Source organism: Mus caroli, chromosome 2 (assembly GCF_900094665.2).
Source record: "Mus caroli chromosome 2, CAROLI_EIJ_v1.1, whole genome shotgun sequence".
Lineage (NCBI taxonomy): Eukaryota > Metazoa > Chordata > Mammalia > Rodentia > Muridae > Mus > Mus caroli.
Window position 1 is genome coordinate 78,083,950 of NC_034571.1, and position 14,241 is coordinate 78,098,190.

At 41.7% G+C, this 14,241-nt stretch overlaps 1 protein-coding gene across 2 annotated transcripts in view; it reads left to right on the forward strand.

Moving 5' to 3' along the window:
- Itgav (integrin subunit alpha V) overlaps positions 1 to 14,241 on the forward strand; it is an 83,105-nt gene that overhangs the window by 22,658 nt on the left and 46,206 nt on the right. For both annotated transcript variants that reach the window (XM_021184288.2, XM_021184294.2), the window contains exons 3-4: positions 1,281 to 1,372; positions 8,259 to 8,373. In XM_021184288.2, coding sequence (XP_021039947.1) covers positions 1,281 to 1,372; positions 8,259 to 8,373 — 207 coding nt within the window. The remainder of the gene's footprint in view (positions 1 to 1,280; positions 1,373 to 8,258; positions 8,374 to 14,241) is intronic.

Consider the following 14,241-nt stretch of genomic DNA (forward strand, 5'->3'; position numbering starts at 1 on the left):
CAGAGATGGCACCACCCACAAGGGGCCTTTCCCCCTTGATCACTAATTGAGAAAATGCCTTACAGTTGGATCTCATGGAGGCATTTCCTCAACTGAATCCTCCTTTCTCTGTGATAACTCCAACTGTGTCAAGTTGACACAAAACTAGCCAGTACAGTTTCATAAATCGGTCTGAAATAGCTCTTCATTGGAGACCAAAAGAGATACAAGGTATTCACTAAACTATTATGTGGCTATGAAATGGGGATATTGCACAACATTCAAGATGATACCAGAGAACTACCCTCACTCATTATTGTTTCGAGGGAAAAATGGTAATATGTATTTTAGTAGTAATTTTAGTGTATCTGAGATATTTGGCTTGAAATACCTATTTATGGGTGAAAATGCATGCTTTATGCTCATGAAAGCATTCTTTAGGAGAGAAGCCAAAATGTCAGCAGAGGCCATTTCTTGGTGGTGTTTAGGCCTCTCTTTACGTACAGCTCTATTTTGCTACCCTTTGCCATTCATCGGGATTCCCTGTGTTCTGACGTCAGTACATGCCTTCATGATATGGCAGGAATGCCTGGGAACAGAACAGGTGGCCACAGCGTTTGTTATAGTTACTCAACAATTTAGGTAATTTCACTGGAAAACCTACCTTATGATGACGTTTCCACATCTGTGATATAATTGATGGTGTTTGCAGTAAACCTGACACACTAACACGCCCTTTTCTTTCTTTTAAATTTTAATATTATGTGTATTGGTGTTTTTTCCTGCGTGTATGTCTGTGCACCATGTGTGTGTGCAGGGATCTCAGAAGAGGACTTCCTGGACTAGAGTTACAGATGGTTGTGAGTTGCCAAGTGGGTCCTGGGAACTGAACTCCAGTCCCCTGCAAGAGCAGCAAGGACCTTTAACCACTGAGCCATCTCTGCAGCCCCCACACTTCCTGATTAGCTAATAATAGTCCTAAGCTATGTAAAGTACAGGAGATACTGCAGTGTAGGCAAAGTGACTAATCAAAGGGACACTTTTGTTTTTGTTTGTTTGTTTGTTTTTGAGAAGTGATCACAGTATATGGCTCTAGCTGCCCTAGAATTCACTTTGTAGACCAGGTTGGCTTTGAACTCACAGAAATCTGCCTGCCTCTGCCTCCTGAGTGCTGGGACTAGGGGTTATGCCCCCTGCCCACCACAAAGGTACACTATTCTGAACCTGGCCGGATAGAAATAGATTCTCATGTTCTAGAACAGTCTGACTTGTTTCTGACCACACACACTGTTCTTTTCCAGGCAACCGAGATTATGCCAAAGATGACCCACTGGAGTTTAAGTCCCACCAGTGGTTTGGAGCCTCTGTGAGGTCAAAGCAGGATAAAATCTTGGTAAGTCTTTAGGAACTACCTCAGCTGAGGGGGGCCGGTTTAAGTGGCGCACAGGAAGTCTTGTATGTTCAAGTTGGTAGTGAAATTTGGTCTGGTCTTTGGTGCAGGCTTCTGATCAAAGGTGGGCCGTGGGAGCATGTTGTTACTGTTCCCTCCTGCTGTTTCCCAGGTTTCTGCTTCCGCAGCCTGCCTGCCCACACTCTTTCTCTCTTCCAGCTCAGTTTGATAGTCTCCGAGGCGCCATTGAACAAAGTCAAATCCTGTTTTCTCACACACCTTTTATTTATTTATTTAAGCATAGTTCTTTGTTGATTCTTTGCGAACTTCACACCTTACACCTCAGTCCCACTCAATTTCCAGTCCTTCCATATCCGATACTTTCTACCGTTTTAAACACGCCCCCCCCCCAACCAAAGAAAATTAAAACAAACAAAACAAAACCCTGCCGCGTGCCCTTTACCCAATCATCTTTGCTTGTAAATATTCATTGCGATGAGTCATCGGTCTAGTTTGAGGTCTTTGGCTTCTGCTACCCCATCAATACTGGACCCTCTCAGGTATCCTGTTACCTTTTGTCTTGGAGATCCTTCGGGAGATCCTGCGGGACCTCCAGCAACTCATAGATGGGGGTTGATGTTGGGGTGGGCCAACTCACAGCCCTGAATCTAGGTCTGAGTGGTAGCTGAGTTGGTCAGCTGACCAACTCTCCCACGCCCATGCCACCAGGCCAACTCTCTCTCACTGCCGAGGTAAGGGCGGGGTCAGCTCTTCTGTATCGTCACCACTGGTACCACCACACAGTGAGGGGCGGGATCTGCTCACCATGGTCCTCAGACATCAGCATGACATCAGGCAGACTGCTGATGACTGCTGCATGGCCTTAGGTTAGGTAACGTGAGCCATGGACATCGACACAGACCTCTACTGCTGTAGGACCACAGACCCTGACATGGCCCTTGGGCACGACCTAGAAATTATCATGGCCTCAGGTGCCACTCGCTACTCACCTCAGGCTGTTCCTCACCACACTCCAGCTCAGCCTCTTCATGGCACAGAAACCACTCCACTTCTCTTTCTTCCCCTCTCTCCACCACATATTTGCTCATCACAGTGGTGACTGCCTGCCCATCCTTTAAAAAACGATTTTATTTTATATGTACGAGTGTTTTGCCAGCTTGTATATCCCTGCACTGTCCTGGAACTCACTCTGCCTCCGAAGTGCTGGGATTAAAGGCGTGCGCCACCTCTGGCCGGCTCAACATTCATTCTTAATAAAAGCCCTAGAACAAGTAGGACTGTAGGAAACCTATTCCAACATAATAAAGGTTATATATGACAAACCCATGGCCAATATCATCCTAAATGAATGAAACCATTAATAAGCGCCATTAAAATCAGGAATGGGAGAGGACTGCCCACTGTCCCTACTGCTCATCCATAATGTGATTGAAGCATTAGCTGGAGCAATAAGGTAAGAGAAGGGATACAAATGGGAAAATATCAAGTCAAATTATTTTCAATTGAAGATTATATTATCTTATATCCAATGTTCCCAAAATTTGACTAGAAAAATTGTAGAAATTATCAATAATTTCAGCAAAGTGTTATGATACATAATTGACTTACAAAATTTACTAGTCTTAACACATAAGCGTAACAAGCCTGCTGAGAAAGAGATCATAACAACAAAAATAACAGAAAGTAACAATCATTTTTCCTTAATATCTCTTAACATCAGGACACGCTCCTCTTCCCAGTTCCTCAAATTAAATAAAATATTTAGAATATACATAACAAAATGGGTAAAAAGCCTCTACAATGAAACTTTAACTGTGTGAAAAAAGAGTTGAACAAACATGATAATCTGAAGACCTCCCAAGTGTATAGCTTGGTAGAATTAACATTGTGAAAAAAGACCTTCTACCAAAACAGTTTCCTGATTCAATGAGATCACAATCAACATCCTCATCTCATTCTTCTCATAAATAGAAAGAAAATCCTCAAATTGATATGGAACAACAAAAGACCCAGAATAGCCAGTTATGAGTCCTAGATAAGTGTTTGTTTCTATGCCTTCTGCTCGTTTTAAGTGCATCTGTTTATGACCCCAACTTATATATATATATTTCTATTGAGTCAATTTTCCTCCATATTAGAATGGCTACTCCAGCTTGTTTCTTGGGACCATTTGCTAGGAAAATTGTTTTCCAACCTTTTACTCTGAGGTAGTGTCTGTCTTTGTCACTGAGGTGTGTTTTCTATATGCAGAAAAATGCTGGGTCCTGATTACATAAGTCTGTTAGTTTATGTCTTTTTATTGGTGAGTTGAGTCCATTGATGTTAAGAGATATTAAGGAAAAGTGATTGTTACTTCCTGTTATTTTTGTTGTTAGAGATGGAATTATGTTTGTGTGGCTATCTTTTGGGTTTGTTGAAATATTACTTTCTTGCTTCTTTCTTTTTTTTGTACTTTTCCTCCTTGTGTTGGTGTTTCCCATCTTTCACCCTCTGTAGGGCTGGATTAAAGATATTGTGTAAATTTGGTTTTGTCATGGAATATCTTGTTTTCTTTGTCTATGGTAATTCTGATAGGTCTGCCTTCATATGTTACTTAACCTTTTTCCTTTACTGCTTTTAATATTCTTTCTTTGTTTAGTGAATTTGGTGTTTTGATTATTATGTGATGGGGGAATTTCTTTTCGAGTCCAGTCTATTTGAAGTTCTGTAGGCTTCTTGTATGTTCATGGGCATCTCTCTCTTTAGGTTAGGGAATTTTTCTTCTATAATTTTGTTGAAGATATTTACTGGCCCTTTAAGTTGGGAATCTTCGCTCTCTTCTATACCTATTATCCTTAGGTTTGGTCTTCTCATTGTGTCCTGGATTTCCTGGATGTTTTGGGTTAGGAGCTTTTTGCCTTTTGTATTTTCTTTGACTTTGTGTCAATATTTTCTATGGTATCTTCTGCAGCTGAGAATCTCTCTTCTATCTCTTGTATTCTGTTGGTGATGCTTGCATCTATGACTCCTAATCTCTTTCTTGGGTTTTCTAACTCCAAGGCTGTCTTCCTTTGTGATTTCTTTATTGTTTCTATTTCTATTTTTAGATCTTGGATGATTTTGTTCATTTCCTTCGCCTGTTTGATTGTGTTTTCTTGTAATTCTTTAAGGGATTTTTGTGTTTCCTCTTTAAGGGCTTCTAGCTGCTTACCCGTGTTCGCCTGTATTTCTTTATTTTTTTTTAATATTTATTTATTTATTATTAGTTATTTTCTTTATATACATTTCAAATGCTATCCCGAAAGTCCCCTATACCCTCCCTCCACCCTGCTCCCCTACCCACCCACTCCCGTTTCTTGGCCCTGGCATTCCCCTGTACTGGGTCATATAAAGTTTGCAATACCAAGGGGCCTCTCTTCCCAGTGATGGCCGACTAGGCCATCTTCTGCTACATATGCAGTTAGAGATATGAGCTCTTGGGGGGGGGGTACTGGTTAGTTCATATTGTTGTTCCACCTATAGGGTTGCAGACCCCTTCAGCTGCTTGGGTGCTTTCTCTAGCTTCTCCATTGGGGGCCCTGTGTTCCATCTTATCGTTGACTGTGAGCATCCACTTCTGTATTTGCCAGGCACCGGCATAGCCTCATATGAGACAGCTATAACAGGGTCTCTTCAGCAAAATCTTTCTGGCATATGCAATAGTGTCTGGGTTTGGTGGCTGATTATGGGATGGATCTCTGGGTGGGGTAGTCTCTGGATAGTCCCTCCTTTTGTCTTAGCTTCAAACTTTGTCTCTGTAACTCCTTTCATGGGTATTTTGTTCCCTATTCTAAGGAGGAATGAAGTATCCACCCATTGGTCTTCCCTCTTCTTGATTTTCTTGTGTTTTGCAAATTGTATCTTGGGTGTTCTATGTTTCTGGGCTAATATCCACTTAACAGTGAGTGAATATCTAATGACTTCTTTTGTGATTGGGTTACCTCACTAAGGATGATACCCTCCAGATCGCCTGTATTTCTGTAAGGGAGTTATTTATGTCCTTCTTAAAGTTCTCCATCATCATGGTAAGAAGTGATTTTTAGATCTGAATCTTGCTTTTCTGGTGTGATGGTGTACCGAGGACGTGCTATGTTGGGAGAATTGGGTTCTGATGATGCCAAGTAACCTTGGTTTCTGTTGCTTATGTTCTTATGCTTGCCTCCTGCCATCTGGTTCTTGCTAGTTCTACCTGCCCTTGCTATATCTAACTGGAGCCTGTCCTTCCTGTGATCCTGGTTGTGTTAGAACTCCTCAGAGTCCAGCTGTCTCTGTGATCCTGTGATCCTGAGATCCCGGGTGTGGCAGAGCTCCTGGGAGTAAAGCTGCCTCTTGGACCCTGAGGTTTTGGTGTGATCAAGCCCCTGGGATCCTGGGATCCTGGGATTCTGGGCGTGTTAGAGGACCTGGGAGTGGAGCTTCCTCTGGGTGTTGTGGGACTAGCTGCAGAGATTGGGCCCAAGGTCTGCTCAGGGCTCCGACCCAGACTGGAAGCATTTATATTTTATTTCCTTCTATTTTGCTCACTTTTTTTGTTTTTGTTTTTTTTTTTTTTGGTTTTTTTGAGACGGGGTTTTTCTGTGTGGCTCTGGGTGTCCTGAAACTCACTCTGTAGACCAGGCTGTTCTCGAACTCAGAAATCCACCTGCCTCTGCCTCCCAAGTGCTGCCACCACTGCCCAGCTTGCTCACTTTTTAAATGTCTCTGTTAATACTTCTTTTTTTTTGTGAGCATCCTAACCATTGGGGGTGTTTTTGAGTTCTACTTAGGTCTCTATTGTTTTCTCTAACTAACCCATTTACCCAGAGGGTCCTTTCATTTCCCATGTCTGTGAATACAATCTATACATTACACTCTCCAAATCAATATCTCTAGCTATTAGTTGGCCCCAACATTTTAAATGGGTACTCCTAACTTATGTCTGCTATTTTTTATTTGTCTCTCTAATAGAGTACTATGGATGGAGATGGTCAAAGTGGGGTTCTTGTTACCCTCTGTCAAAGAGCACGAACAATCAACAGGAGTAACTTATCCCTGGATGGTTGGCTTCCCACTCCATCAGTGATCCGCCTCCGAAATGCATCTCTTGATAGGTCTCCATCCTTGCTCTCCGCCCTGCAGTTAACCTTCACCTTTGCTCATGCAGGCCAGTGTAGTTGTTCCTCTCTGTCAGTTTCCTCTCATGTCTAGGCTACAGTCTGTTCTGCAGAGCAAGACTTCAGGGAATCTGCAATTCCCCCTTGATGAAAACAGTGGAGTGGCTTTCTATCTCTGAATTTTACCAGCCAGGCACATAAACATCCCTAAGATCAGGCTCATTGTAGTTAGGGTTTCTATTGCTGAGATAAAACACCATGACCAAAAGCCACTTAAGAAGGTTTATTTCAGTTTACACTTCCACTTTATAGTCCATTACTCGAGGAAGTCAGGGTAAGAGCTAGAGGCAGGAACTGAAGCAGAAGCCATGGAGGGTTGCTGCTTACTGTCTGGGTCATCATGGCTTGCTCAGCCTGATTTTTTTGTGCCACTCAGGATCACCAGCCCAAGGGTGGCTCCACCCACAGCGAGCTGTGTCCTCCCACATCAGTGACAGAAAAGAAAATGCCCCACATTCTAATTTGGTGAGGGCATTTTTTTTTTTTTTTTTTTTTCAGTTGAGGTTCCCTCTTCCAAAATGACTCTAGCTTGTGTCAGGATGACATAAAAATTAGCCAGCCAAAGGATATGGGCTGAGTTTCTGTTACCTCAGTCCATCTTAGCTATTTTAGTGACACTTGTCTTTGGGTTTATTTCTTCCGTATCCCAGGCCATTTCAACCAGTACCTAGTGTTATGTCCCTTCTACCCGGAGCGTTTTTTCTTGATTTTTTTTATTCAGCCATTTCATTTTGTTCAGTGTTCACTTTTAATTTCATTTTCTCAGAGAGTCCATCGTAGTTATTTCATTTTTACTTACATTTTTAAAAATATGAGAATGAAGTATGAAGGAAAACTCTGCTAAAGGGTTGAGGTTTCAGTAGGACCTTGGAGGATGACCTGTCAAGTGTTAGTCCGTAGAGCGGAAGGCTAGGTGTGAGATGGGGCTTGTGAGTTGCAGAGATTGATGGCTGGAAACCAAGCAGGCCATGCTGCTCATCCTCCCTGCAGTCCAGGACCTGCAGAGGGGCAACGCCTCCTGCTCTGAGTTTCACCAGAGTGGATAGGAAATAGTCCGAGGCCAGGGTTTCTGTTGGAAAGTTATTATAGAAATATGCTGAGCTTTCTTCTAGCAACTTACACTGTTACATTTTTGCAAGTTTTATGTGCCATTAAAGCGTTCACTATTAGGTTGCTTCTGTGAGATATTGAAATCAAACCCTTGGAAAGTTCCCACAGTTTACTTGGAAAGTACATAGGAGAAGCGCTGCAGGGTACTTTTGCTTACTGCTCGTCTTACTCGCTGTCTAACGTAGGGGCATCTCCTACACGCACGACAATGGGATTTAGTTCAAAAGGTGACTCAATCTGTGACCTTCAGCTCAGAAGCTAGAACTAATGGTTCATGAAACAAGAGCTCCGCTGACTGCTAAAGACAGGAAATATGAGCTACGAGTATAGTCTTCAGAAAATCTACTCCTTATTGTACCTGGAAAAACTTCGAAGTAACAGAGAATCTGAAGAAAACCAACAAACCAACCAAAACAACAACAACAGCAGCCCTTCTTTTAGAATCTTTATTTATTCCTGTGATAAAGCAGAGGCTGGGTTTGAATTTTTCAATGTTTAGTGCTCTTGTATTCTGAGTTAGTATAGATACTAGGATTGTTAGTTTTTCAGAGGATTCTTGTACCATGGACTCTACCTTTGTTTTTTAGGCCTGTGCTCCATTGTACCACTGGAGGACTGAGATGAAGCAGGAGAGAGAGCCAGTTGGAACCTGCTTTCTTCAGGACGGCACAAAGACCGTTGAGTATGCTCCATGCAGGACAAGTATGTATGAAAAGCTGCACCGTCTCTTAACAAGAGACTCTAGGAGCCTAGTTTTTGTGTGAGATGCATGTGTGTGCTTGTATGACAAATTGTGTGGACATTGTGAGGTTAATAGAGCAAAATGACCTAACTCATACAAAGCTCATACAAAGAAATTACAAATGTGAATTGACCATGTTTCTAAGAACTCAGTTTGGTCATCCTTGATTTGTTATAATTAATATCTACTCTTGGAAATATGTTATGTCCAGTCCTAGTTAGTGAAAAGACGTTTATGTAAGCTTCTCTCAAGGAGAAGTGGGCATCACAGTTAAAGATTCTGAGTCACTAGATCAGGCCTGAAACCTACATTTTAATCAGGCTCTCTAAGGTCGTGCTTTTGCACCTAAATTTGAGAAACACAGTTGTAGGTGAATAATGACGTTAAAAGAAAAGGACAGTGAAGATAGTGTTTAGGTTTCTTAAGTCTAAATGTGCTAGGCTTTGCTTTCATTTTTGCTTCAACTAACATTAGTGAAAAGCCCACGTGTCTGTTGGTTGCTCCAATGAAAGTCACACCCAGGTGATGCCTTGCAGGTATCATTTGGCTACACTTTTCTCTGCATATCTTTCTTCCCCTGGAGATCCCAGACCTTTTGCAAGCCTACTTCTTGTTGAATTGCCCTGACTTTACGTTCTCTTTATACCGAAGACATAAAAATAAATTGTCCAAGCTGGGCTGTGGTGATGTATGCCTTTAATCCCAGCACTTGGGGGGAGTCAGAGGCAGACGAATCTCTGTGAGTTTGAGGCCAGCTTGGTCTACAGAGTGAGTTCCAGAATAGCCATGTCTTGGAAAAAAAAAAAAAAACAACAAAAAAACCCAAAGTCAACCAAGCAAAAAAATAGGTCATTCAAATGCAGTCTTGCCTTGTCTATGAGGCATATTCTACAAGATATTCCAGCGACACCTAAGACCATAGGTAGTATGAAATTCTACATGCTACTAAATTTCTTTGATGAATCATTTATTTTAGGCAATTTCCCAAGTAGTGACTTCAGAACAGAATTAACAGTGAGTAACTGAAACAGTTAACAGTAAAATTATGCCAAAAAATGGGGAACTCCAGGTAGTCTACCTGGTATCTTTTATGATGCTCAACCAAATAGTTGAGCAGACAGAATTAATCAGCAAAGTCACAACAGGTAAAACACTTCCTAAAAGATTCATCTCCACATTAGCTGACGTATAACATTAGATCAAAGGAATGACAGTCTTCCAACTACTAAGTATTTGAATCTCCAGGGAATTGCATTTTTTTAAATTAAACAGTTATTTCTTAGTTGACCACTTGATCATCCTACCTATTGTAAATGGGAAATACACATCAAGGGCTTGCTACCTGTGTAGAAAGCATGCCCTGCCTGGGTGGAGGAAGTCAGAGCTCCATCCTCTGAGCTTGGTGCCATCTGTCTCACTACATTTGTGTGGGTGGTTAGGTCACAGTAGCATCCTCATTGGTAGTGTGTAGGGAATGTAAGGACCACTTTAGTGTTTTTAATGCTGGTATTTCAAAAACACTTATATTGAAAATATAACTTCATAGCTCTGAGGAGAGAGGATGCATAATCCTGTGTCAGTAAAGCTGACATGGAATACATAAGTCCATACATTCACACGCGTGCACACAGATTTCGGTGCATGTGCACGCACAGGCACACCAACCATCACTCTTCTCATTTGAGAAATGTGGAAACAGAGACTCGGGACAGGTGGAGCATAGTCCTCCGTATATTCCATGGTACCAAATGGTCAAATAAGAATTTGAACCCAGGTTGTAATATTTTTTTCTTTTGGTGCTAGATGCTGAGCTCAGGTCTCATGTATGTTAAGCACTTTTACCCCTGAACTGAACCCCAAGTCTGTCTTTACTAACCAGAGCATTTGCTTTACATTTCTGGTGCATGCCTTTAATCCCAGCACTTGGGCGGCAGAGGCAGGCAGATTTCTGAGTTCAAGGCCAGCCTGGTCTACAGAGTGAGTTCCAGGACAGCCAGGGCTACACAGAGAAATCCTGTCTCGAAAAAACCCAAAAAACAAACAAACAAACAAACATGTCTGAAAAGAGCATTTAGCGATGCATCTATGTGCAGCTAGTCCTTTTTTTTTTTTTTTTTTTTTGGCTTTTTCAAGACAGGGTTTCTCTTTTAGCCCTGACTGTCCTGGAACTCACTCTGTAGACCAGGCTGGCCTCGAACTCAGAGATCCACCTGCCTCTGCCTCCCAAGTGCTAGGATTAAAGGCGTGTGCCACCACTGGCTGTGTAGCTAGTTCTTAATGTTTCCATTATTTGTTTTAGACATAAAAATTATGAAGTAATAAAGTCATTATTTCCTAAGATACATTCTAACTACAATGTTCTGTGACTTGTGAACCTGCCTTTGCAAACACCTTTAAAAAAAGATTTTTATTTTATGTATATTAGTACACGGTAGCTATACAGATGGCTGTGAACCATCATGTGGTTTCTGGGGTTTGAACTCAGGACGTCTGCTCACTCTGGCCCTGCTTGCTCTGGCCCAAAGATTTATTTATTATTATATGTCAGTGCACTGTAGCTATCTTCAGACACACCAAAAGAGGGCGTCAGATCTCATTATGGATGGTTGTGAGCCACCATGTGGTTGCTGGGATTTGAACTCAGGACCTTTGAAAGCGCAGTCAATGCTTTTAACTGCTGACCCATCTCTCCAGCCCTACAAATACCTTTTTTTTTTTTTTTTAAAGTTCTTCACATTTTTATTCTTTGTGCACAAAGACAAGTATGATCGGTTCCACTTGGTAGTCAGTTGAATCCATTCAAGGTCACTTAGTACTGCCGGAAGCACTGGCATAACATGTTCAGCCCGTACTTGCGGATCAGACCATGGCGGTTGGAGCAGATGCGGCAAGAGCGGGAACCCTGGCCGAACTTCCGTGGGTGACTCCAGTAGAGCTGTTGGTGACCCATCTTCACCCAATGAGGAGAAAGGCCAAATACCTTTTTTTATGGGAATTTAGCCACACCCATTTGCTTATTCACTGTCTAGAAAGTTGAGTCATTCTGGAGTTGACATAGTATATGACCCCTGTTTCCTGAAGTACTTAAATGTCTGGATCTTTTCAGGAAAGGTTTATGGAACTCTGGTCTAAGTAAAACATCTCAAAGAAAAGCATCATAAAACACATAGACAGAGGAAATGCCTCTCTTAGCAAACCAGGCTATAGTACATGCTATTTGGTCAGACCTTTGACATAGGACATACCAGCAGGCTCCAATTAAGAAGGCTGAAACTTACCCAGAGTGGACACTGAGGAGGAGTAGAGCTTGAAAGCCTGGGTGATAGCCTCCGATTCCCCTGGCTGTGAACCGGAGCTCTGGGCAATCCCCTTAACCACGCTGAGCCCTCACTCCCTTATTGGTAAAACACTGATTCTGCCCAAGCCTTTCCGAGGTACTGCTTGGTTTATGTTTTTCTTTTCTTCTGTTTCTTTTTAAAATTCTTCTCTCATGTGTAAGTGCCCCCTCTCTCCCCTCCTCCCAGCACCGTTTGATATTTCATGTTCATTCATGCTTCAGTAACCTATACAGTCCAGAACAGGATGGTTCCAGTTTTGTGAGGCTGCATGCTGACCTCTGTGACTTTGCCTGCTTGGCTGTGGTGGTTTATGCTCTTGTGTGCTGGGGTTGGCTTTGTCTTTTTTGTTGTTGTTGTTCGGTTGGCTGCTGATTCATTGATTTTTGTTTCTAACATGACCTATGTATACAGCCTGGATAAAGAGCCTCACTCTTAGCCTCCCAATTACTTCTTTATTGTTTGTGTTTGCTTGTGGCTTTAACAGCAATATCCAAAGTCACACTTGGCCTTAAGCACTAACCAGATGTCTGTCTGTTGAAAGGCTGACATGGTGTGGAGATTCTTTGAACACTATGCTCCCCTGAATCCATTGCTCCCGACCTCTAATTTTGATAGCCATATTTGGATAGTTAAGGTTTCTAGTTTTTTCTTCCACTTTTCAGATAATGGATATCAGGTTGCTGATCAAAATAGCACAGCTCAGTAGTATTCAGACCCATACTACCAGCTGGTTGGCTGTTGACAAGTCACGTAATGCCCCTAGACTGGTCTTTTGAACCTGTGACTAGTAATTACAGCTCTCCAAAGATTGTTCTGAGCTAAGTGAATCGCTTCCGGTAAGTGCTTAACACAAGCCTGTGACCTCTCTGTCCCCAGTCACTCGTTGTCCAGGCTTGACAACTGGAAGTAGTTTTGGCTATCGGAGGAGATAAACACTGAGCCCTTCACTGAACTAAGCTGTTGTATTCAGAGAGTTTTTAAATTGTCAGAAGCACCCACTTTAGTACGTGCCTGTCGAGGATATTTTAAAGAAGTTGTATTTTCAACTGGATATCTCAGGAAACCAAATAAAGCAGATAGTTGCATAGTACAAATTAAAAAAGCATATCTTCATAAACGGCTTATGACCATTGCCCAGATGCAGCTTGAATGGAGGAAATGCATGGTGGAGATAAGGTTGAAGTACAATTCCTTGGTGTGACTCACTAGACACTGGAAACCCCAGTCCACATTTTTCCTATTCCCTCTTGGTTAGAAAAATTTACATTACAGTAGTGTTACACTTTTGTGGCCATTTTCTTAAAACAAAAAAAAATATTTTATTGTGTAATCTTGGGGCAGTTCCCAGATTTTTTAAATTGGGTTCCAAGATTGGAAGGGATTGTTTGCCGCCGCCCCCCCCCCCCCCCCAATTCTTAGAAGTTTGACATTATGATTAAAATGAACTAGTTTTGGTTTCTGTACTTGAGTGGCCTAACTGGGAGTAACTTATGATGTATCTGCAATTCAAGGAAACAAATTTTTTTGGTAACTAAAAGATGGCATCTAATAAAGGAAGAATTAAAAAAAAAACCTGAGCTGCCTCTCTATTCTGGGTGTAGCATTGCTCATGATTAAAGTTAGCTTAAATTAATTGGCCAGTTACTTAGATCAGAATCAGTCACTTTTCCTGAGACTTACAAAGAACAAACAAACAAAACAGAGTAATTACAGGAAAGCAAATTATTGACTGCTGTAGTTGGAGGACACTTGAGAGCCATATTTAAACGAACTTAATCAGCTCCTATGACTGTAGCTGCAGAATAGTTGTATAGTTTACTCTGCAGATAACATTAAGTTTGGACTTGCAACTTTCTGAAATTCTGCATGGTGCTATTTGTAGTTTTTGTTTTTGTGATAGGGTCTCTTGACATAGGTCTGGTTGTCTTGGAAACTCACTATGTAACCAGGCAGGCCTCGTTTCATGGAAATCCTCCTGCCTCTGCCTCCCGAGTGCTGGGATTAAAGATGTGTGCCACCCCTTCAGACCCCCCCCCAACTAGTTTTTGTGTTTTATCATCGTCTGTAAAATGTATACATAGGAAATATATTATTAAGACTGTATGGATGGGGCTGGTGAGATGGCTCAGTGGGTAAGAGCACCCGACTGCTCTACCAAAGGTCCGAAGTTCAAATCCCAGCAACCACATGGTGGCTCACAACCACCCGTAATGAGATCTGATGCCCTCTTCTGGAGTGTCTGAAGACAGCTACAGTGTACTTACATATAATAAATAAATAAATAAATAAATAAATAAATCTTAAAAAAGAAAGACTGTATGGATGTCTTTGTTGTTTTTCCTAATAACTTTGCAAAGACATAGCAACTGTAAGGTAATGGGGAGAAAGCATTTCAGATAGAAGACTTAAATTTGCAGATGAAGGCTCAGTGGTTGTTAATGTAAAATGGGTCATTATTGGGTATCTTTTTGAAAAACAAGATATAATTGT